This window comes from Podarcis melisellensis, assembly GCF_964234715.1.
Source record: "Podarcis melisellensis genome assembly, chromosome: 5".
NCBI lineage: Eukaryota > Metazoa > Chordata > Lepidosauria > Squamata > Lacertidae > Podarcis > Podarcis melisellensis.
In genome coordinates, this window is record NC_138537.1 from 96,865,137 (window position 1) to 96,890,114 (window position 24,978).

The 24,978-nt window shown below is 40.2% G+C and overlaps 1 protein-coding gene across 5 annotated transcripts in view; it reads right to left on the reverse strand.

Moving 5' to 3' along the window:
- Positions 1 to 24,978, reverse strand: part of SCUBE1 (signal peptide, CUB domain and EGF like domain containing 1) — a 160,006-nt gene that overhangs the window by 66,149 nt on the left and 68,879 nt on the right. For 4 of the 5 annotated variants that reach the window (XM_081911710.1, XM_081911707.1, XM_081911709.1 and 1 more), the window contains exons 5-7: positions 23,131 to 23,247; positions 19,025 to 19,114; positions 4,719 to 4,835 (exon numbers count right to left, since the gene is read on the reverse strand). In XM_081911710.1, coding sequence (XP_081767836.1) covers positions 4,719 to 4,835; positions 19,025 to 19,114; positions 23,131 to 23,247 — 324 coding nt within the window. The remainder of the gene's footprint in view (positions 1 to 4,718; positions 4,836 to 19,024; positions 19,115 to 23,130; positions 23,248 to 24,978) is intronic. The other variant, XM_081911711.1, reaches the window with a different exon arrangement.

Sequence of the window (24,978 nt, forward strand, 5' to 3'; positions counted from 1 at the left end):
CAGGGTTGCTGCAATTGTACACCACAGCACGGCTGCTCCCTCCCATTGCTTACCTGTATGCGGCACTCTGTCCCTTTCTTTGGACAGGGGCTGTGGTTAGGTGCTTGCGTCTGGCACTTGAAGGGCAGGCACCTGTTAGGGTTCTAGGCAGAGAAGAGTTAGTAACATGTTCGATTTCCTCTGAGCATTCCGAAGAAAGCCCATTTGCGCAAAGGGCTCCCTTTTTCTGCTTCCCATCCCCAGAGTTCTCCTGCGTGTACTCTGGCTGTACACAACCTGAGGCACCTATTATCGGAATTCTGGTCTCCCTGCAGGTGGGTGGGATTTATATAACTTGTGTGCTGATCCACAATATATCCTACACTCTTTTGTGGCAGTGTAGGGGAGGGGGATTGCTCAATCCTTTTTTTTTTTTTTGGGTGGGCAGGAATAGGATTAGGCATAAATGTGCTCCTCCCTTGCTCTGCCACATTTTGGTTGCTTCTTACATTCCACAGGGCGGCTTCTGCCATAAACTAGAGCCCCTCGGTGGTCATAACTGAATTCTGTCCTAAATAAATTCAGCATATATAAGAAAAATGTACCACAATAAATATCCATTTCCAAGAAAATCCAAGGTGCAATTTATTTCAAAAATCCTGAGAGCTAGCAGTGACAACCCTTTTCAATAAACAGGATCAACTGTATTGTTTAACCGCCTATGAAAACGCATGGATGTCAACCAATGCAATTCATTCTGTTCCACAGCTTGGGTTCCTGCAAATGATGGATGAGGACTTGAGAACATCAGAAGGTGCACCTCGCCCACCATCCTCTCCTGGTGCCTCCAGGAAGCAAGACTTATAACTGCGGACAGACATATTTTCCATGATTTTTTTTTTCTAATCCTGATCGCCGTATCTTCTGGCAGTGAATTCCAAACTGTATGTGAACGAGTCCTTGCTTTTGTCTGTCTTGACTTCATTGAACGACCCAAGGTCTGGTGTTATGAAAGATGAGGTAAACATCCCTTTAACCGCTTTCTCCAGACCATACATAACCTTATATACCTGTTATGTTCCCCCCTCCCTTTCTTCACAAGGGAGTTGCTCCCTTCCCTTGATCCTTTTGGTCGTCCTTTTCTGCACCTTCACCAGTGCTGCAGTATCTCTTATGAGACACAGGAGTACGGTCGCACACGGATTTGTACAGAGGCATTGCGATATTGTCAGTTTTACCTTCGGTCCCTTTCCTAATATAACATGGAATCCAGCAACCCCTTTTTATAGTTGCCACACACTGGATCAACACAGAGCTAAGCACCACAAGCCCAAGTTCTTCGTTCAGGTCAATCATGGCCTGCCTAGACCCCAACAATGGATATATGAAGGTGAGCTTCCCTGTGTCAGTGTGCACAATTACTTTAATTCCTTGGCTTGCTTAGGGAATAAAACAACTTCTAGTTGTTTTATATTGCTTTCATGCATGCCAAACTTCATCTCAAACACCATGTTTTCCAACAAAGGAAGTTCACCCATTCAGTTGCGGTAAATCACAGACAAGTTAAGACATTATGATGTACACAGTGGCATGAATCAGCCCCTTGTCTCTTCAACTAAGCCAAAATTTTGATTATAAATAGTATACCAATCATTACAGCATTGTCTTCTATTTAGCATAGTACAGAATCAAGTCCCTATGCAATATGCCAGTCCTAAAAGACAACCAATAATACTGGGATCCTTGATGTCCTTTCCTACTACAGTTGTTCCTTAAAGAATCAGATCAATTATAGGAAAGATCTTCCATCCGAAGATCAGCAATGAAATCAAAGCTAAGCTTTGTACAAGACAGAAAGCCCATGTTTTGAACAGAAGACTGTAGAAAAACACCATAGCTAAAGGATGCTATACTAGCTACTGTATATCATACAAAATGCCAAGTCTGGGAAACTGATTAGGGTTTAAATCCCTTGCCTCAGTTTATGCCCTACTGAACATGCCATTCTGATCCAGAGTCCTCCAACCTTTAGAAGTAGGGTTTTGCGAGGGGTTGCCCCAGCTACTCTGGGTTGCTTTCAACAAATTATAATACTACAAAGACCTGAAAATGTACTATGAGGCGGCTTGCTTGTGTTGGATGTAAGACTGATTGGTTGGAGCTGAAAAACGTAAATACTCTTTACTTAGAAGGATTTGATTTGGTGTATGGATGGCACACTTACCTATATTATGACAAAACTAAAGTGCACAAGGGATTCCACAACCACATGATAAGAAAGAACCTATACCGCGTTTGGACAAGATATAAAGAAAGGAAAGGAAGGGGCCCCTGGTGGATATCCCCCATTGAGGCAGTGGCAGCTAAGAATGTAAACACAAATAAGAACTGGGGTACATACAAGGACCTCCTTGAGCTTAGAGAGGGTACTAGAGGACAAAAAAAAAAAGAGAGAGAAGATGTACAAAACTACTGGTATGTCTCAGATTGGTTTCAATATTTTCAATTAAAGGAGGTTTTCAGAAAAGATAAAGAAAAATATTTTTGGAAGGAGGATTAGAATATGGGAAAACAATATTGGGAAACAACAAAAAAATAATATCCAAACTTTATAAAATTTTACTAGAACAGGAGACCAAAGACAAAATGGCCAAGTCCATAATGACACACTGGGCTAAAGCTCTTGGACAGAACATTGACATTTTGGTTTGGGGAAAACTTTGGGGGAAAACTATGAACTTTTCAGCTTGCTATTTGATAAAGAAAAAAAAAATACAAAAAATGTTTTACAGGTAGTACTTAATTCCCAGTAAACTTGTTAAAATGTACAATAGAGGGTCCAAATTGTGTTGGCAATGTTTAGAGGCTGAGGGATCTTTCATACATATGTGGTGGCAGTGGAATCATGCCCCAAAATACTGGGAGATGGTCTATGATTCTTCAAATCACATTTCCAAAAAAACCCCCTGAAGCCTTTCTATTAGCAATAATTGGTGATGAGATCCCTAAAAAGATACACAGCTTATTTCTTTATGCAACTTATTTCTTTAGCAGCCAGAATAGTGTATACTAGAAGTTGGAAATAAAGAGAAACCCCCACCAAAGAACAATGGCTGTACAAATTGACAGAACTCACAGAACTTGCACATATGACTGTCAAAATAAGGAATACAAATGAAAAAAGACAAAGGATGAGAGGGACAGTTTTGCGGAATATTAAAAATATATATACTAAAATCAATCTACAAGTAGGGATAATGTTGTGAACAACAGTTAAATACAATGAGGGATTAGAATGGGAAAGTAGGGTGGACTAATAAACTGATAAACAGCAATGCTAGGTTTATCAAGAATGCCATGGAAGGTCAGGTTAGGAAGTCTGCACAGAAATTATGTAGGATGGTAAATGATGATGTGTAAACAGAAAAATGAAAAATGCAAAAATAATATTATTTTTTTTAAAAAAACCACAATTTCAATGAAGCACAGGAGCCAATCACCTGTACATCAATTTATAAATGATCATAGAAGTCCATCATTCATTATATATGACTCCTTTGTGATGTTAGTAAATTCCACCCTAAGCTCTTATATGTTGATAAATATACAGTAGGTCTTCAGACAGGGCTATAAGCAACCTTTCAAGATGTGCGCCATTCACTTATCGATTTTACTGTGATGACCACCCCACATTTTTCAAGATGTGGCAAACAGAGGGCCTACAGAGGCCAGTGGAAGAGCACATTTTCTGCAAGCAGAAGGTGCCAAGCCTGTTCGCTGATATCTCCAGCTAGAAGAATCTCTAGTTAGCAAGTTTGGGAAAGACTTCCATTGAACACCCTGGTGAGCCGCTGTCCATCACAGTAGCAAATATATAAATTTATGAATATCTGTCTGTGTACACTCAAACACACACGCATATTGTTACTCTCTAAGCTCTCTAAGAATCTTAGCTTTGGCCTCAACTTTTTATTGTTTCAAACTGGCCATTAATACCTTCTGAATGTCTTTATTTTTCAGACTTTACATAACTCGCAAAAATATGTAGTTTTCCAAGTTGGAATCTATACCTTCAAATCCTTTCCCATTCATCAGAAAAAAACCCTCACTAGGTTTCAGAAACGTTATGTGAAAATTAAAATATAGGGAGATTTCTATTGTAATTCTTCACCCACCAGTGTAATTATCCAAAGGACATAATAGATAATTTAAAAGAACATCAGGGACACAACACAAAAAATCAGTTTGTTAACAAAAAAAACGGGATACTATACAATCAAGTTGTGATTGCTTATTGCAGTGTTAAGATCAGGGGTCAGCAAACTTTTTCAGCCATGGGCCGGTCCACTGTCCCTCAGACCTTGTGAGGGGCTGGACTATATTTTTTTTTGGGGGGGATGAATGAATTCCTATGCCCCACAAATAACCCAGAGATGCGTTTTAAATAAAAGGACACATTCTACTCATGCAAAAACACCAGGCAGGCTCCACAAATAACCCAGAGATGCATTTTAAATAAAAGGGCACATTCTACTCATGTAAAAACACGCTGATTCCTGGACCGTCCGTGGGCCGGATTGAGAAAGCGATTGGGCCGCATCCGGCCCCCGGGCCTTAGTTTGTCTACCCATGGTTAAGACCCTTCAGGTCTGTGTGTCAATTATATATCTGTACATTTAACCTGTGGTACTGAAACTGCTAAAGGGAAATGATGCATTGAAAAGCAAACAGAAGCTGACCTTTGCATGTTTTCCCATCAGGTTGTAGGTTGAATCCAACCGGACAGCTGCAGCGTACTCCTGTTGCTGTATCCTTGCAAGTGCGGTCACAGCCTCCATTATTGACAGCACATGTTTCTGAGAAATGAAAGAAAGACAGAGAAAGAGAGAGAAAAAGTAGGGAGGGAAGGAGGAAGGAGGGAAAGAGGGAGAGAATAACACAACACATTGTAGTCCTCTAAGTATCCTGCATAATGTTACAAAGCCATGTAAGCAATCTGTCCTTAAGCATGCAGCATCAATATGCCTCTTATGTTTATCACAAGGGCTTTATGACTGTCTTAAACTTCAACTGCAAACTGTATGCATGTTGACTTGAAAATAAGTCCCAAGGAATTTGATGGGTAAGAACTATAAGAACTGTTTTCTTACTGGAAAGGCCCACTGAAATGAATGGGCTTTACTTCCAATAGACATATTTAGAATGAGGAATAAAAAAGAGAGTAAGGAAAATTTTAAAATGCATATTTTGAAAGGCTACTGCTTCAGCTAACAACATATTACATTTCAAAACAGACTCAAGCAGTCATACCCCACCCAAAACATATTATGTGGAGCCAAGACCCTGCGATTTCTGCAAAGCTTATATTTTAATGGCTCATCAGCCATTATCCAGAGATGGCTTTTCAATATTCATTGGGGGGTGGAGCAGATTGCTATTGAAACACTATTGGGGGGGGGGGATGTGATGAAGCCACAGAAAAGCAAAGCACAGCACTGGACTTGAAATTGAAATTTTCAAATCCTTTCATTCACAGAAAGAGTTAATGGAAAATGAACTACATACATCACTTTGACAGGAATCTACATGCCCAATCTGTTCTTACTGAACTACAAGCAAAAGGCATCTGGGTTTTGTCCACTTAAAGCTTTTTGCAAATTGAAAGGAGTTTGGAGTGGGTGGGGAGGGCATAATTGAGGTCACTGAACCCATTCCAAGCTGTGTCATTGAAATTTCCCAGTGCTTGTAGGATGTCAAATGGTGGTTGGGCAAACACAGGGAAGGGAAGCTGCAACACTTTTTTTTTATAACTTTTGCAATAATGAGGAATGGGTATTAGGTCTCATTCCATGAAAAGTGCAACTTCATTACAATACAATAAAATAATAATAATGGCAGAATACATGCAAGTGTATAGTGTTTGTGAAGTAAATAATAGGCAGCAGTAAAAAGAATCAGTAAACAAGAGCAGTAACTGTGTTGATTTTACTCATTGGGCTGAACTGTGTTTTTATCTAGTAGTTGTTTCTTGGTCCTTAATGAGATATTCTTCCCCCATCTCCTCTTCCTTTCTTCCCTATTAACACCTACTAACCCTACAGTGGCACTGTGGGTTAAACCACAGAGCCTAGGGCTTGCCGATCGGTGGTTCGAATCCCCATGACGGGGTGAGCTCCCGTTGTTCGGTCCCAGCTCCTGCCAACCTAGCAGTTCGAAAGCACATCAGTGCAAGTAGATAAATAGGTACTGCTCCAGTGGGAAGGTAAACAGCGTTTCTGTGCGCTGCTCTGGTTCGCCAGAAGCGGCTTGGTCATGCTGGCCACATGACCCAGAAGCTGTACACCGGCTTCCTCGGCTAGTAAAGCGAGTTGAGCGCCGCAAACCCAGAGTCATCCGCGACTGGACCTAACAGTCAGGGGTCCCTTTACCTTTAACCCTACAAAACAAGTCATAGGATTGGATGTGCTTCAAGTTTCCCTTTTGCCAAAAGTGGCAGCCAAGGGGGTGGGGACACGGAAACTCAGCACAATGATGTTCTGACACACATTTTGCTATAGGAATCTGAATGCCACAAGAAGATATTAGCAAAGGATGTGGTATCATGTTTACATCCGACCGTACAAGAGCCATAAATGCCAATACGCTGCTAGCAATTTTGAGACTGAGTTTTACTCAGAGTACACCACTGAAATGAATAAACATGGCTAAGTTGCTGCATGTCCATTCATTTCAATAAGTTGCTCTGAGTGAAACATAGTTGAATGCTACCTTCCGTGGAAGGTATTTCTAAGTTTCTCCCATGTGTGGCAGAGGAAATTTCAATCTGGAAGGTGACTGATTGCAGTTCATCATCCCAAGGCTTTCCATAAAGCCATTCTTAACAGCTCACTCATGTTTATAAAAGATCCTTTGATTATTTGCATTATCTGCAAGATGCGTTAGACTTGAACTACATTATGACCCAACATATTACATAAAACTCTAACAATCACTTCTACGGTGAAGTAGCTTCAGGAGAGGCAATCTGGAGGAGAAATGTAGAGATCAGCAGTAGAGGTTATTAACGCTTTCCCCGTCCAACATGTTCCCCTGCCAACCCCCCCACATGGGGGTTCCATATCAGTGTTGCCCTCTTGACCTTTGTATATTCCATTCCATTCCATTGTATTTAGACAGAATTGAAATGGTTATGACATTCATATGGCTCAAACTCAATGTGTTTCATTGAACTGCCGAGTTGGAAGGGATCCCGAAGGTCATCTACGTCTAACCCCTTGCAATGCAGAAACCTTTTGCCAAACGTGGAACTCGAATCCACGACCCTGAGATAAAAGATACCCATTTGGCAGGTATCTGATCAGACAATCCAGGTTAGGATATAACAAGAAGTAGTATAGGGCAATACAGAGAAGTATAAAACAAGGTTTGGAGCTTGTTTTTCTTGAACAGTAAGACCCCATGCAAGCCCATGAAATTAAATAGCGTTTCAACGGCATGAGTATCGACTCTTTGGAAAGAGGGGCGGGAATAGAAACCCTAGAATTCCTCTTTAAAGGTGCAGCTCTTTGAGCAGGCCTGTTCCCAGCCAACTGCTTTATCACAAAGAATCACATAGGGCTCAGTTCATTAATTTGCACATGGGCTTAAGATGGATCTTATACAAAACTGAACCTCTTTACCGCCACGCCCCCACCAAAAAATCCCAGATTTAGCAGATTTAGTACACATGCAAGAGCTCAAAAGTGTAAAAATATAGAACCAGGATGTGCATGTAGAGAATTTGCTAATTTTAAAAGCCTTTTGCTTTTGCCTGCGTGGCTGAAATATGGACACCAACCTACTCTTTATTATCTTGAGAAAGCAGATCTAGTCAAAGTTTAAGCATTGTTTTAAGCTCCAAGAATTTCAATGAGAGGGTGTTGAACATGTTCTTAATCAGTGGGCCACTAAAAGGGTTTAACTTTAACACTAAAAGGGTTTATTCAGTAGGTCTTCCTTACCCTTGCAAATAAGTCTATTTTGATATTTAATTGTGATGTGTGAATATGCAATAAAATTTCCTGGGACGTCTTCCATGAGCAGCTATAATAGATTGCAAACATAATCCTGAATAAATTCTAAGAAAAACCAGGTATACAAAAATCAGGCAATTAAAAAAAGTTTCTACCTAAAGCAATTTATTGGGAGTACCAGAAGTTTAAAATTACAGAATGATTAGAAATGTCAAATGGCTACATTATTAAAAACACACACAAAAAGCTATGGATCTGGCATACCAGCAGTAAATCTCACACTCATAGATTACCTATGGTTTATGAAAAGCCTTTTATGACAATTCATCGGTATCAGTCAAACATGACTTAAGCAGCGATGTTACAGATTGCTGGGTGACAGCCAGCGAAAATGAGTAGATGCAATAATAATCCTCTGCTTCCCTAGCAGAATATATAAGTAGACCTGAAGGGTAACAGCTAGTGTATACGTAAAAGTAATTCTGATTAAGAAAGAAAGAGAAGGGGCTCTAGGAAGCGCCTCTTATTTTAACAATTTCACAAAATGTCCCTCTTCTGTTAAAGCAGAGGGATTTATACCTTTAATAAATGCCAACAATATGGGAAGAAATCAGAGATACTGTCCGCAGTTGAGGGTCAATAAATGTACCAATAAGCCTTGACTTGAAAAGAAAGCATGGGAAAGGGAATAAAGCTGAGCGGGTGAGTGGGGCGGGGAAAGTGTGGGAAGTGTGGGAAACTTTTGCTGCCTTTGCCGGACTCTACAAACCAAGAGTTGTTGAAAGCCTTGCAAACTGCAATGTGTGGTTGGTCTGCTGCACTTAGATGCCGGGGTGGTGTGTTTGCAGCCGTGGTGCAAGCTGCTCCTAACCCAAAGACTTCCATACCATTAGAAGCATTTGAAATCCAGGTTTTAATTTGGGATCTAGATACAAAATGAGAAAATAGTAGTAATCTTGTAGCTACTTTGTAGAACTCCCCTCTCCCCCAGGGTATGATTTTTGGGCACCTCTTTAGTCGCTTTCACATGGCCTTTAAATATTTATCTATTTCAATCTGCTTTTAAAACTCTTTACTGAGGGTTTTTAATGTTGCTTAATGCACTGCAACTGTGCTTTGTATTTCAAATTGTTTTTATGAGGCTTTGCAGTTTTTGTTTTTTAAGGCGTCTATACTCGTTTGGCTGTTCTATTCTGTAAGCCCCTTGGTGAAGGCTATTTGCGGGAAAAGCATAAGTTTATAAATCTATACAGTATATATATTTATTTTCATTTTGTAAAATTTATACAGCGTTTGATTGTAAAGAAAATTAACACCCAAAGCGGTTTACAAAAATAATATAAAGATCAACAATGATGAGAGGCTGAGCTGTTCCACACACAAATTGTTCATTAATGATAAATGTTGGTGTAGCCAACACAACTCCCATAACCCTTGACCATTGTCCATGCTTGTAGGGACAGATGGGAGTTGTAGTCCTATCACATTGGAAGAGCACAGCACTGGCAACCCAGGATCTAGAGTGAAGGATGAACAGTGAGGTAGCCAAGTTCACTGATGGTACTGAATTGTTCAGGGTGGTTAAAGCAAAAAGGGATTATGAGGCAGGCCAAAAGAATCGGTCCAAACTGAGAGAAGAGGCAGTAAAACGGCAAATTAAATTCAATGTAAGCAAGTGTAAAGTTATGCACACCTGGGCCCCAAAACTCTTTAATTCCCCATGCATACTAGTGAGAGCTGAACCCGCAGTGATAGCATCATGAAGGTGCTAACTTAGCTATATAATGAGATGGAAAAGATATTGAAATATACATTTATTAAAAAACTAGAAGCATTTTTACTCGGCATTGTAGGGGATGATATTAATAGACAGGATTGTAAGTTGTTTTTAAATGCAATGACGGCAGCAAGAATATTATTGGCACAAAACTGGAAGAAAGAAGAATTACCGACAAAAGAAGAATGGCAGATGAAATTAATGGACTATGCAGAATTAGATAAATTAACAGGAAGGATTCGAAACCTGTGGGACCAAAGATTCTTAGAAGATTGGAGTAAATATTTGAACTATTTGAAAAGCAATTGTAATGAACTGCAAGAAGTACTGTAAGGAGGACTACTTGAAACATTGCAAGAAAGACTATGAAAAGAATTATTAGTTAAAGATAATTAATTAATGGTATTATTAATCATATCATTATTAGTTAATGATAATTAAAAGTAATAGAGAAATTAAGAAATGCAGAACAAGTGATAAAGAACGGAAAATCTTCAGAGGTTGTTGACGGAAGTCTAAAATATTGTATGAGGTAAGAAGTTATGTTAAATGATTGTTGGAAATGATATGTTAAAAAACCAATAAAAATGTTTGTGTGTGTGTGTGTGTGTGTGTGTGTGTGTGTGTATGAGAGAATGCAAAAAAGGCAAATTATGTCAGGGATCATTAAGAATGGGATTGAAAATAGAACTGCCAATTTCAGGATGCCATTGTACCAATCTATGATGTGAGAACAGTAGTTCTGCAGACTGAACCTCCAAAAGGGCACTGTAGAGTTGGAAAGGATTTAGAAAAGCACAATCAGAATGATTAAGAGGGTGGAGCAATTCCTCTATAACGAGGGCTTACAACTTTGGGGTCTTTTTACTTTAGATAAAAAGGGGGTACATGATGGAGGTGTATAAGATGTGTACCTCTATCACATGGTGTGGAGAAAGTGTCCCCCCCCCTCTCTCTCTCTCACACACACACACACACACACACAAAACACCAGAACCCAGAGTCATCTAACAAAGCTGAATGATGGAACAATCAGGACAGGCAGAAGAAAATACTCATTTCCGCAGTGCCTAGTTAAACTATGGAATTTGCTTCTACAACAGATCGAAACGGCTATCAACTAGAATGGCTTTGTCAGGACACTGACAAACTGGAACGTGTCCAGAGGAGGGCAACCAAAATGGTCAAAGGCCTGGAAACGATGCCTTATGAGGAACGGCTAAGGGAGCTGGGCATGTTTAGCCTGGAGAAGAGGAGGTTAAGGGGTGATATGATAGCCATGTTCAAATATATAAAAGGATGTCACATAGAGGAGGGACAAAGGTTGTTTTCTGCTGCTCCAGAGAAGCGGACACGGAGCAATGGATCCAAACTACAAGAAAGAAGATTCCACCTAAACATTAGGAAGAACTTCCTGACAGTAAGAGCTGTTTGACAGTGGAATTTGCTGCCAAGGAGTGTGGTGGAGTCTCCTTCTTTGGAGGTCTTTAAGCAGAGGCTTGACAACCATAGGTCAGGAGTGCTCTGATGGTGTTTCCTGCTTGGCAGGGGGTTGGACTCGATGGCCCTTGTGGTCTCTTCTAACTCTATGATTCTATGAGGCCGTCAGTGGCTACGAGGTACAACGGCTGCAGGAGGCAGTTTGCTTCTGAATACCAGTTCCTATGAATCAGTGGTTCTGCTTGTGAGCTTCCCATCTGGGAGAAGAGGAGGCTGGAGTACATGGGCCATTGAGCTTGATCCAGGAGGACTCTTCTTATGTTTGTTATGGGAAGTCTCAAGGCTGAGAGAAAGCTATAGCCAGATCTCAGTTTTGCAGAAGTAGCCAACTGAAATGTCTTCCAAATGTGCATGGCCTGAAAACGCTGAATGTGGCCATTCTGGATCCATCTTCTGTGGTTTTGATCTAACAATCATGAGAATTTGAGGTGATTTTATGGTTTTCAGAAACCAGTGAAAAGCAGTCTCCCAAATGCTTGCTTTGGCAGTTTGAAACCAGACATGAACCAATAATGGAACAAAACCACAAAGCATCCAGCAAAACTGGGCAAAAGGTTCATACAGCAATGAAGCTGCCAAAATTTCTTGTTTTATCATTCTTGAAGTCTGGCACCATCAATATTTGTGGGCAAACTACATGTTAAGCTCAAGCAACACATTTTAACAATGAGGCCCTATTTAATTTGGAAGAAAATTCACATTTATCATAGAATGCTGTCATTTTATAACGGCTAAAGCAGGCGCATCGGACTCAAGATACTTGAGCTTCCCCCTTATCATCATTAAATTCAAAAGGCAAGTAGGGAAGAATCTGTACTTTTTGCCCTCTCTCATTTTCTTCAAATCTCTCCTCAAAACTAACCCCTTCCTTGAACCTTTAGTTATTGCCTAACTGGAGTGAAATGAATCACCAATATTATTAGTTTTGAAATGTCTCTCCCACATTTCTAACTCCAGGCTCAAGTAGCACCATGTTACATGCCTCAGTGCATTTTATTCTGCTGTTGCCGCTGCTCAACCTTTCCTCCCCCACCTCTCTCTCACCTCTCCCTTCGCTAACGTTCAAACTGTACAATCCTTTGAATGCTCTGAAGAAGCATACAAATGCTAAGTTTGACTATTTCACCCCGTCTCCACACATTTAGAATTAAGGGATGAATATTTGAAAGGAGTTACAATCCTTCTTCAATATTCAGAGTGATGTAAAGAAATTAGCCACTGGCCTCGTTCACACACTACTTTAAACCACCGTTAAGCTGAACTATGGTTTGAATGTGAAGGTGTGTATGCTGGTACAGAGGAAGAAAAATAATAGGCACTTTGAACCTCTATTCCTAGCGGGAACTAACCCATGGTTTGGCTTATCATTAGTAGAAGACATATTGGTACTTCTTAGATGGCTGCGTGATAATGAATTTGTATCTTTGCTATGTGTCTGGAAAGTGTGGGGTTGGGAAGAAATGGGGGCGCCTCTTCTATCCCAGCAATCATGGGTTGAGGTAGGTATGGCCCTGGGGGGAGAGAAATCCATAATAAGAGATGCTTCTACATGGTTCCCTCTTCTTTTTCACCCTGCAGATCAAGCTCCTGGTTGCTCTACAACCGTAACACCATCCAGTTTGACTGATCTGTTAGTGAAAGCCAAGTTGGGTCATAATAATATCTTGCTCATCCACAACTTGATAGTGGATGAAGGAGCTGACCTAGTGTTTACCACCAATACCTGGGTGGGTGAGCTGGGAGGAGTGAATCTTACCCAACCTTGCTTGCCTATGTGCAGAATATGCAAAGACTAGAAGGCTGACTGTGTGTTGATATAGTCCAGTGTTTCTCCAAGATGTGTCCCCAGCTGCTATTGGACTACAGTTTCCATCATTCCTGTCCACTGGTTCTGCTAGCTAGGGATGATGGGAGTTGTAGTTCAACAACAGTTGGGACCCAAGTTTTAGAAGCCACTGTGCATAGTCTTCAGATCTTCTATTCTGCTCATCAGGAGACCTCATCACCTGAGGGCCTGTGTCTGGTGCCAGGCTAAAGAGAAAGACTGGAAGTGCTACTGGTCTATCGACCACCTTGTTGACTGAGCTGGTAGAGGTGGTCTCTGAATTATTGTCCTGGGGGCTTTTGATGTCCACACTGAAGCTGCTGTGTTTGGTCTGGCTCAGGTTTTCATGGCCTCTGTGACAACCATGAAGCTATCTCAAGTGGCCACCAGGCCAACCCAAAGTGCAGGTCATAGCCTCAATTTGTTTTTTGCCCCAGCTGATAGTCTGGAAATAAGGAGATTTCTGTGACTCCATTGTCATGATCAGAACACTTCCTGGGCTAGCAGTACCAACTTCTCCCATAGTAGTAGGGGGCAAATTAGGATGACCATAGATTTATGGATTCCAATGGATTGCTGAATACCCTGGAGAATTTCCGGTGGCTAGAACTGGTGGATGCTGAGGCCCTCATCTCCCTGTGGAACTGGAAGAAGGAGGGTGGGATAAATTATCACTCCTGAGCACCCTCTCTGACACTGGATCACTCCCAGGTATGATGGAGGGGTATATGTGATGAAACTGGCCAGGTGACAGCTACAGCACAGGTAGGAGAAGTCCCACAGTGAAGATGACTGAACATTGGCTAGAGCGCATAATTGTTCCTACTGTGGTGGCAAAAGCAACAAAGGGGGCCTTGCAGAACTCTTCAGGGTAGTCCATAGAGTGCTAACACCTGTATTGGTCGATGGAGCCTAGGACACCTCAGGGACCCTTTGTGAGTTGCTTATTGGGCACTTTGAGAACAAAAGCCCTCACCTTCGTAGCAAGCTAGATGCCATGACTGATACAGTCCCAAGGGAGGTTTCTAAAGCCCCACCAAGCTATGTTTTGTGGGATCTGTTCCAGTTTTCACAGCCTGGTGATGCTGACAAGGTGCTTGTGAGTTGGCACTAAACAACATGCCTTTTGGATCCTCACCCTTCACCGCTAGCTGGGGTCAGGGGCAAGGGTAGTTATGTTAACTTAGGGCAGCACTGGGGACCCCCGGCCCACATGCCTAATGAGGCCTACCACGCCTCCCTATTTCACCCAAGTGTGCTTGCAATTCTCCCTTTCCATCTTCTGGTAGGATTCAGTGTTTTTCTGAATTTGGTACCTTTTTCTGTTACCTTGACATGGAAATTGTGGCCTGACTTTAAATTGCACCTGCAAAGGGAGAAAGGAAGAATTGGGAACACACTCCAGTGCTCCTGATTCTTCCTTTGAATTTTATCTACCTGTGTCAAATGGCATTGTGTAGACATGTCAGTGTTGGCGTAACTGGACACGGAGAAAGGGATTAGTTTCCTCCATGATTGTAAATCACTCCGTGTAGGAGATAAGCCAGCAGGTGCATGGTCAGCCAAGCCAGTTGCTATGAAAATGACACAGTGCCAACTATGTAAGTGATTAATGCATATCAGCTCAGTGGGTCCAGGGCCTTTCAAGTGTTGGGGCCAATTCTGAGAAGTAAGCTGAAGTCTTGAATTGCTGGAGCAAGAAATACTCTGTACTTGTATATATCTGTATCTGTATCTGCAAAGTCTACAAGTTGTATGTATATATCAATGTCTGGAACTGTTTACTGAAGCCTTATCTTCTACAGTAGTAAACTATTCTGGACCTTAAGCTGCCTCTGTGCTACATGGGTATCTCACATCCGATTGTCCTCCTTCCTTTCCCACCATGGCTTTAGATTTAAATAAAACATAAGATTTTTATTCCAAGTGTTCATGTATTTCAAAAGATGTACATATTTGCTACTTTGTGAGTTACTGTAAAATATTAATATAAGTTTATTAATATAAGTATGTTTTGGAGAAAATAATAATATATAAATAAAATTCCCACTCACTATATTTGCAGGCTGATAGTTGCTTGAAACCGGGTAGAAACATGGGTAGAAACAGGAAGGGATAGGAGAGCAAAACTTAAAAGGAGTCCTGCTCCAGCCAATAGCAAGATCTTGTAAATTTAACCCTAACAACTAGCCTATTGCTGACTTGCGCCTCAACTTTTTGATTTGATTTTAAAACAATAATCTGTAGTTACATCCCTGAAGTTACATTTCTGTGTGAATTCTGTCACAAGGGAAATTCTAAAGTGTGACACTACACACAACAGATTGTTTTGCAGGTTTAATAGTCCTGCAGCAGAGGACTTTGTCAGCTTAAAAGCAATTTGATATTCTTTTTAAGAGAAAAAGAACAAAACTAAATATGGGGAAAACATTGTACTGACCTCTTTGAAATGACACCATCAGTATGAATAATGCTCTAGGACTTTGAGAATATATTTCCCATCTACTTCCCTAATGAAGGATCAGGGAGTAGTGATAAAGCAATATGGCAAGTACTGTACAAGGAAGGAAGGGTTTTCTCCATGGCCAGGACTGGAGTAATGAAAACCACAAAAGGCGACAGCCATTCCTGGTCACCTGTACTGATACACTCCTTAGACACATTTTTAGAAGCAGGCAAGCCCCCAGATTTACCTCGTCATAAACTGGTTATCTGTCCCTGAAATAATAAGAAAGAGTCTTCTGAAAAAGATAGCAAGAAGGATTGTTAAGGTTTCTTTGGGCCGACTACTTCAGTAGCTGCAGCTGTGGAAAACCTCTACTGTAAAGGCTTTTTGATTTAGAGAAGATGCGAGTAAGAAGTGTATCCAATGATGCACAGTGTGGAGAAAGCAGACTGAGAAAGTCAAGATGGACGTCCAATGAAAGTGAACACCCAGTGGAAATGGATGTTGTGGATGTCCAGGGAAGCTGAATGTGTGGCAGATTCAGAGAAAACAGTTCACACGGCACACAGGTGAACTACAGAGCAGGAAAGGAGAGCGCTGTTGGGCTCTGGTCTTGCTTGCAGGTTTTGAACGGTTAGCCACTGTGAGAACAAGATGCTGAGCTAAATGAGCTACTGACCTGATTCGTACATTTTTATGGATTGCGTTATTCATTATTGTTGTGTGTGTCAACTGTGCCATTTATTTCAAAGCATTATGGGGCTCAGGAGACAACTTGTTATTTGGACAGAGTTCTAAAGTCCCTTTAAAAACGGTTGCCTTCTGGAATCCTTCAAAATCCGCAGCAGTTTTTATTGTCAATCCATGTACAGAAGTTGTATAATTACGGGATATGCTGATAAGGCGTTAAGCTTTGGAATCTGTTTCTTAGCCTTATTTATTTATCATTTTAATAAAGTGACGTTTCAATCTGAGTTCATCATAAGGTTGCACGAATTACATTAAATGCAACGGGACTTTTAAATAAACATTCATAGGATTACACTGTAAAAGTCAACTGTCATATCTATTTGTTGTGAGGATCAAACAGGGAAGAGGAGAACCCTGTACACCACCTTGAGATCCTTAGAAGACAAAAGTGGTATATAAATGTAATAAATAAACAAATATGAGTGTCTAGAACAAACTTCATATCCTCTCCACTGTTGCAATTCCTCAGCAATAATTAAATTTAAATTTTTGCTCTGAGAACTTAAAAAACTGAAGCCACTAGCCCCCGCCTCTGAAGATGATATATGCTATGCATTCCTACCCATCTAAACTTGTTGCCAGCTTAACTCCCACCTTGAATGATGAATAGACATAAATATTTCTTCATCTGTATGCCTTCCTACAAATTCCTCATCCTTATTAAAATGAAACATCTATTTATAAAGAATCAGTGGATTTTATCATGTTGGTAAGAGGCTTAATTTGCAATAATAATAATAATAATAATAATAATAATAATAATAGGCGCATGGTCCTGCTAGGACAGGGGAAACACCTGTTTTATCAAATATTTCACATAACTAAGGACCAGCCTACCTTTCAGACAGATGATAAGTATTAAGGTTAGGTTGCTGGACTTGCAATCAAACATTTGTAGTTAGGAAATCGATGTATTATGAGGTGATAGAATTCTGGTACAGTTCAGAATTCTACCGTTTCACTCGGTGCAAAGTGTGTGTACATTGGCTCTAAAAAGAATGGGGAAAATATTTTGTAATCATGCAATTTACTTGCAACTATTTCTCTGTATCACAAAGAATACAGTATTCAGAAAGGCCATTCAGTGGCTGCCAAACAACTGTAAGGAGGCTTCTTTTAACCGTTTTCTTTCAACTGACAAAAAGCTTGAAGTTTGTAAGATGAAGGTACAAAAAATAATAATTTTGTGTCACCCTCACTAGCTTCAAATTCTATGACTCTACAAGTAAAGTAATGAAATGCTCAATACAATTTTTGATTGAGCTCCTCAGAAAATGTGTAAAAATTGTAACTAAAATCAGCAACACAGTGTTGAAAGACTTCAAGGGGGGGGGGTCCCCCGCAAAAGAATCTGTGGCTACAATCAACAATCCAAATTCACTTGCAAATGCATGTTTGACAGAAGTGCGTGGTGAGCCTCTTGCTAAACCTAGAAAAGGCAAGTTGATATAAGAAACGACATATGGATTGCACACACAATTCACACTTTCAGCAAACAAATAGGAATATCCCTTTTTATTTGTACTACGAATTGCAGGAGCAATCATCAATTGAGAGCCTTCTGACTGAGCGGCAGAATACAAATTGAATAAGTAACGATCAATTCTTGAAGGTGTTCATTAACCAATCACCTCATTAAATAGCAACACAATGGGTTTCTATTATAACAAAACTGTTCATTTCCAATATTATGTGTTCTGGAGCAAAGAAACGCGAGGCCAGCAACACATTCATTCTACCCTGGACCACTGTTTCCATCCATGTGAGATTGGCCAAGGGAGAAGCATGAAAACCTTTGATTCAGCTTCACCCGGGAAGAAACACAACCTTGGCAGGTAGCACAGAGCTACTTGCCTATGCAGGTATCAATTTCAAATGATCAATAATCCTGCAAAATGCTGCTTCTATTTTTTAAATGTACAGTAATACCTCATGTTACGTCCGCTTCATGTTACGTTCTTTCATGTTGTGTCCCGCGGCGACCCAGAAGTACCGGAAAGGGTTACTTCCGGGTTTCGCCGCTTGTGCATGTGCAGTAGCACTAAATCGTGCTTCACGCACATGCAGAAGCACCAGATCACACTGCGCACATGCGCAGATATGGCACTTCAGGTTGCGGGTTTTTCATGTTGTGAAAGGGACTCCAGAACAGATCCCGTTCGCAACCGGAGGTACTACTGTATAGTTTTTTAAAAAAATTTTGAAAGAAAAGTGCCCAAGGGCTCCGTAATGGGGGAGGAGGAAATAATTCCAACAATTCCAAACCATGAGGATATAAAATTATTTCAAGCAAGGGTATAAATACTTTAAACCAAAAGTACAAAAAGAATGACATCAAGCATTTTATACCACTGGAACTTGCTACAAAGGGTAACGCTAAATGATGAAGCTGACCCACTCGGGTCGATTTGTACTCACAGAAACACAAAAGCCACATGTGAAAATCAGACTTGCAAAAGGTACTAAATAAGGTTAGTGGCAAAGATTCTCTTCTTTGCACCAAAGTCTTTCAACATTAAAGCTACAGTATTAGAGGGGTTTGGGTGGAGAGAGAGTAGGTTTAAAATGGGAAATGAACTTTTCGATGAAAGATCAGGATTCTAAAACGAATTGTGACCTCAGCAAACAGATGAACAAATTAAAAACAGAAATACTCAAAACACACCCCCACACCCCCATACACACAAGAGACAAAAGTTGAGAGCACATCAAAGGAAGTGGAAGAAAAGTGTTACCCATAAGTAGCCGCCGTTTCACCCGCTTGTCCACATCAGCTACTGACGTGGCATTGAACTCAGAACTCTCAATTGCAGCCTCATCCTTCTCTAAAACACAAGTAAGGGACAAACATGGAGCAGTTGGTTAATGAAAAGCCCAATTTTCCACTGCTGAAGAAAGTTTCTTAGCCTGGTACAACCAAAGCCAAGAAGCATGAAAGCACTAAAACCCCATTTAGAGAGTTAATTCCATTTGAAATCCCAGAAATAAATAAAAGTATGCTGGAGGGAAGGAGGGGGTGGAGGAGGGGTGTGGGGAGAAGAAAATGATGATGAAAAACAAAGTAATTAGCCAGCAAACACATATTAAGCTGGTCTCACGCCAGCCATAAGACAAACACAAAAGAGAAGGTGCCCCAGATCGGTGTTAATTAAGAAATTTAAATGATAAGGTTTCGATTTCAACACACTGTTAAAAAAAGAAAAGGAGGAAAGACAATCGACGTAGCTGCAGGTGGAGAGGTAGGTGGCAGCTTTTGAACACAGCTGGCAACAAGGAGACTGAACACAGAAGAGAGCTAAAAGAATCCGGTGATGGATGGGCATGGGAACATGACAGCTTTGTGCATGTTGACACAGTGTATCAAAAACAAAAACTGCATGCAAATTTTAAAAACCGTAAAAACAAACACAAATATAAAAAAAACACCAAAACAATTAAGTTGGGCAGTGCTGGTTGCCTGCTTGTCTATGGAACATGACTAGCTAAACATTCAATGCTAGAAAAAAGATGTCACAAGAATAGTCTAGTAATTTTTAGAAGCATGCAGTTAAGCGGGGGCGGGGGGGGGGGCGTTGTTAGCACAGGACATCCTCAGGTAGGTTCTCATGTCCTTTATACGGAAAGCTCCTATCCAGCATTAGAAGAAGTTAAGTTATGCAATACTTAGAAATATACCTAAACAATCCATTTGCAAGGATGGGAACAGATGATGAGGTGAATGAAAGGTCTCAGACATGGCGGGTGGGGAAGCAATACAGGGAGCAGAGGCTAAGCGATTAAAATAATTGATATGGGATGGAGAATTGCATTTAAAAAGAAAAATACGAAACACAAGTGGGGACTTTTCACATGCAGCAGACATAAAATGAGAGGATAAGTCAAGAAAACAAAGACAAAACGGGTTAGACGAAAGGGGACTTATGTGCCATTGCAGACATTTGCATATTTGCAGCGATGTCCAAGTTACAGACACCACTGAAGTCAGCAAACTGTAGGTAGATAGGAGAAGGAATCAGAAGTAGTGGAGGCAGCTGGCAGGTTTTATTTGTGGTAACACTAAATGGCTGGGTAACAAGCTATTGTTCTAAGAAGAAACCAAGTTCTAGATGGGATCAGGCTGCAATAGAGGCTTTGTTTTGAGGTTTTTCATTTTTCTTTTAATATTTTTTTCAATAATTAATGAACATCAGGTATCAGACAAGACAGGCAATCAGGAACCATCACCAGAAAGCAGGAATAAAAATGGAAACAAAATAAAAGTTTAAAAAATATCTAAGAGAAAGGACTACTCAGAAGAAAGAGGAGGGTGGAGGACCCAACGAAAGCAGCAATATGCGACTTAAATTACAGGAACAGAAAATGTAATATAAAGTCATATTATACAATAACTTTGCAGAAAGGGAGGGGGAAAGCACAGTTTCCAACAGTTCAACTGTTTTTCTCTATGCCAGACCAAATAAGCATCGCCCTGAAATCAGAGCATGATCTACTCATTATCACTTCTCACCATAAAAACTGTACCAAGATTTCCAACCCTATAATGGCTCTCTAAGGTTTTAATGGTGCTTTCAAAAATAAAAATAGAAGAAACCCAAGAATAAGATGTATGCAGTGAATATTGTAACAGCTATATTGTAATCACAATTAGACTGCATTTAATAAACGTAAAAGGGGCTAAATCTTAAAGACAAATCTGTTAATTTCATCCAGAGAGCTGATTGTACGGAGCATATGCTTCGCACTGAGGGCTGACTGAATGGTTTCCTTCCCGGGATCAAGACTTTAGGGTGTCCAGAATCAAAGCACGTTAAAAAGACATTTAATTTCATCAGCTCAAAAGACTTCAATACACATATATGATCGATGGAATTATACAGTTATCCACAGATGTCAAGATATGTTAGATTCACCACAGACATTCACACACCTTTAATTAAGGAATAAATATTTTAGCTTTAAAGAGGAAATTAATGACTGCTGATTAACCTATATAGTGATAGCTTGCTATACAAAATTTGTTGGGAAATATTTATCTAAATTTTGTTCACTTTGTACAATTAGATGTGGATCACGGAAAATAGGACTTCTTTAATGTTTTAGAGTCAAATTTTACTAGTAATTTCTCTTGAGCTCTCTAATTTTCACAATGGTTAAGTCTTGCAATCAAAGGTTAAGACAAATACTTTTACAACTTATCTGACATAATTCTGGAAATGCCAAATCAAATTCAGCCACAACTAATTGTAACTTAGGAGCAAAATCTATCCAAAGAAAAATGCTTTTAAATTATGTGGATTATGGGCACAATTAAGACAAAATCTCTTACTTTGAATAGGGGCTATTTAAACCCATGCTTGATGCTCCCACTGAAATTAACAGCACTGAGAGAGCTTACCTTTTGTTGGATTAGGCTCTTTGAGAATGCTTCAGTTTGTTATACAGTATTTCTCTGCTTTGAAACAGACAAAGTACAGAAAAATACAACTAATGAACGCCCCCCATCCCACAAAAACTTAAGTACCATACAGCATGATCATGCCAAAAGTGTAAATCTCAGATTTCATTCAGAAAGTTAGGCACATATTGCCTCCACTAAAATCAGTGGATGTTAAAGTGTGTATCTGTGACTAGAATTATGTTCCATGAATTTTTAAATTTAAAGGGCTTCTAGATTTTGGTGTAAAATCTAGAGGAAGTGTTAAAACAGCTTCTTATTAACTGAAACAATTGCAGTTCTCCCCCACAATGCACCATACATTAAAAAAAGGAAAAAGGTAAATTCTTGGTTTCTGTGCTTATAACCACAATAAAACATGTGTAAAAGGAACATCTCAAAAGAATATATTCTGCTTCTCATGGTGGTGCAAATTTGTCCAAGTGACAACACCATGACAGAAAGCATTCTTTCCATATAATTCTAGCTCTTCTTCCACTCCATTCACAATCTGTCATGTGTCTGGTCCTCACCAAATCACTTCTTTTTGAAGTTTGAACTCCCTTTCTCACACTGCCCAGATGCCCTGGCTGTAATCATTAGTGCTCAGGTTCCAGGATGGAGTTCAGTACAGTCGGCAGCTATTGCATTAATTTTACCATGAATACACTACAAACTGGCTGAAATAATTGCATGCTCAATATGCATAAAACAGATTTTTTTTTTAAAAAAAGAATCTAATTAATAACATGTTCTGCTCCATTTTTTCCAATGAGCAGATACGCTTGGGGGTATTAGAAAAAGTCTCAATTTGAGCAACCGCATGGGTCCCACTCCACCAGAACCACGTGGGGAGCCACCCACACAAATGGATTCAGGTGATGAATTCTGGTTGCATGGTTGTAATATGAATAGGCAGCTATATAGGTCATGGCATGTTTGAACAGGTATTTTAAACATAAAATAATGACTTTAGCTATCACTTTCTCCCAGTGAAACCATTACTAAAAACTTCTATTGCAATGAGCATCATTTACACTCCTGAATTTTTAAAAGGAGCAAAATGTAATACTGTGGATAGCAGAACAGTCCAGATAAAAACTTCTGGTTCCTGTTTCCTCTATATGAACAGCCAGTGTAAGAGATTGCAGCTGCTTTTTTCCAACATCCAGTAGTATACAAAATACCAGGGAAGAATACACACATATGGGTTTGTGTACACACATCAAGCTATTAAAAAGTGATAAATCCTTAACCAACAAATGTATTATAGCTTTCAAATGCTTCCTTCTATCACTTTTACAAATTTAAACTTATTAGATAAGATCAGGAGTTTATGACCCACTCTTTTAAGCAGCATTTCAATTCCACACCCATATTTGTACAATTCAGAGGGAGGGTACTTACCAATACATGTTCGGCCGTCCGAGTGTAGGGCATACTTTTGATGACAACCGCACACAGGTCCCGTATCTGTGTCATCACAGGTGTGTTGGCAGCCTCCATTTCCATAGTTACAGGTTACTAGTTATTCCCCCAAAAATGTGTGTGTATATATATGTATGAATAAAACAACAGTGAAACAAATTAGTTTGGAGGAGTTCTAGGCACAAAAAATAAGTTCAAGTTGCTGTTGTTTTAAAAAAAGCAATACACATGACAACAAAATAGCTATTTCCAAAATCTCCAAGCAGCTGGTAGCCCTGTGCAGATGGTCAAAGTGTGTCGCATGCACAAGTGGGAGTAAGCAGATCAGGACTGCGCCCACCGGTCCATTCCTTGCCAGGGGAAACCTCCACATGTTCAAAGTTTCTATGTGCAAAAGCCCCAACTCACACAGGTTCCGAACATATGACCCATGCCCATTATTGTTCTAGGCAACAGGCTGCACGACTGGAACACAAGCATGTAGGTCCCTTGCAGAAAGAAGCCTGAATGCAGAAAAGTTGTGTCCAGTGAGGGATCTGCAAACTCCCCCGCCCACCCCACCCCCAGCTAGACACTCTGATTGTCTGCACTGGGCTACCGTTACTCCGAGGCCATCATACTTTTCCATTATTCATTTACATTAATAATATTCCATACAGCACGGGGGGGGGGGGGGGAGATTTCCCTGTCCTGGGGAAGGTGTTGCTCTTTTCCAGCAGTGACTTAACCTATAGCTTCAGAAATCAGTGCTCTAGAGCACAGTAGAAAACTGTGAAACACAACAGAAACACAGTAGAAATTTGTTTCTATTGTTAGTTCTTCAGAATATGAAAGCTTTTAAAAACCAATGAGGCAATGTTAACTAACTAACTAACTAACTAACTAACTAACTAACTAACTAACTGGGGCAGTTAACTCTACCACCACCAAACCTCTTGTTTTTATGGTCTGATGACCCCACCTATGGTTATTTAGCAACTTCCAAATTTGAGTGGGTGAAGGTTTTGCATTTACACCTTTTCCTGCCACACCAAAGTGACTATCTGAGAGGAGAGTTTCTTGTGGTTGCCAGAATGCATGGCCTGTGGCAACAGAATGTGCTGTTTTTGTACGCTATGCCTTTTTGCTCCCATGACATGCATAAGCTAGAGAAAATGACGAAGAAGAGTTTCAGGTGTAAGCTGCTTCAGATCTTATCTTGCCATAAACTCCCTAAGTATCTTTATTCTCTGCCTCAAACCCACACACGTCTGTGATGACGGGAAAATAATACCATTTGAAAGGGGTTCTGTGAGGTTTACTCAGAAATTGCAGGTAGAAAACTGAGCATTTAGAAACAGTGCACCATATACAAAGCACTTCTGACACTTAAAATAGCTTAGAAAAATCACAGCCTTAATTGTTATAAATAATGCATTGCTTTCCACACTCAAATTCAGTTAACATATGTGTTTATATAGCTTAATTTTTTCAATAGGAATATAGTTTATTGAAAATCTATCAGTCCACCTAGCTTTTGCTCTGAATGTCTAAACTTTGGCAAAGAAGTAGGACCTTCCACAAAATGCTACACAGCATTGGAACAGGAGGGCTCCTGTTTATGATTCCAGCTGCTGGATGGCTTTGAGACATTTTTATTGCCTAGGCTTTTTATGTTTTGTACTTCTGAAAACATTGAGGTCTCCCAAGGATGTTGATACCCACTTGTTTCTCAGTGGCAGTGTTTTGGCTCCAAATTTGTCATCACATACTTCCTCAGTCATATTAGCGGGAGTAAGGGCAACATGCACGTGAGACTGCTGACAATCTTTGATGGGCCTGAGTGTC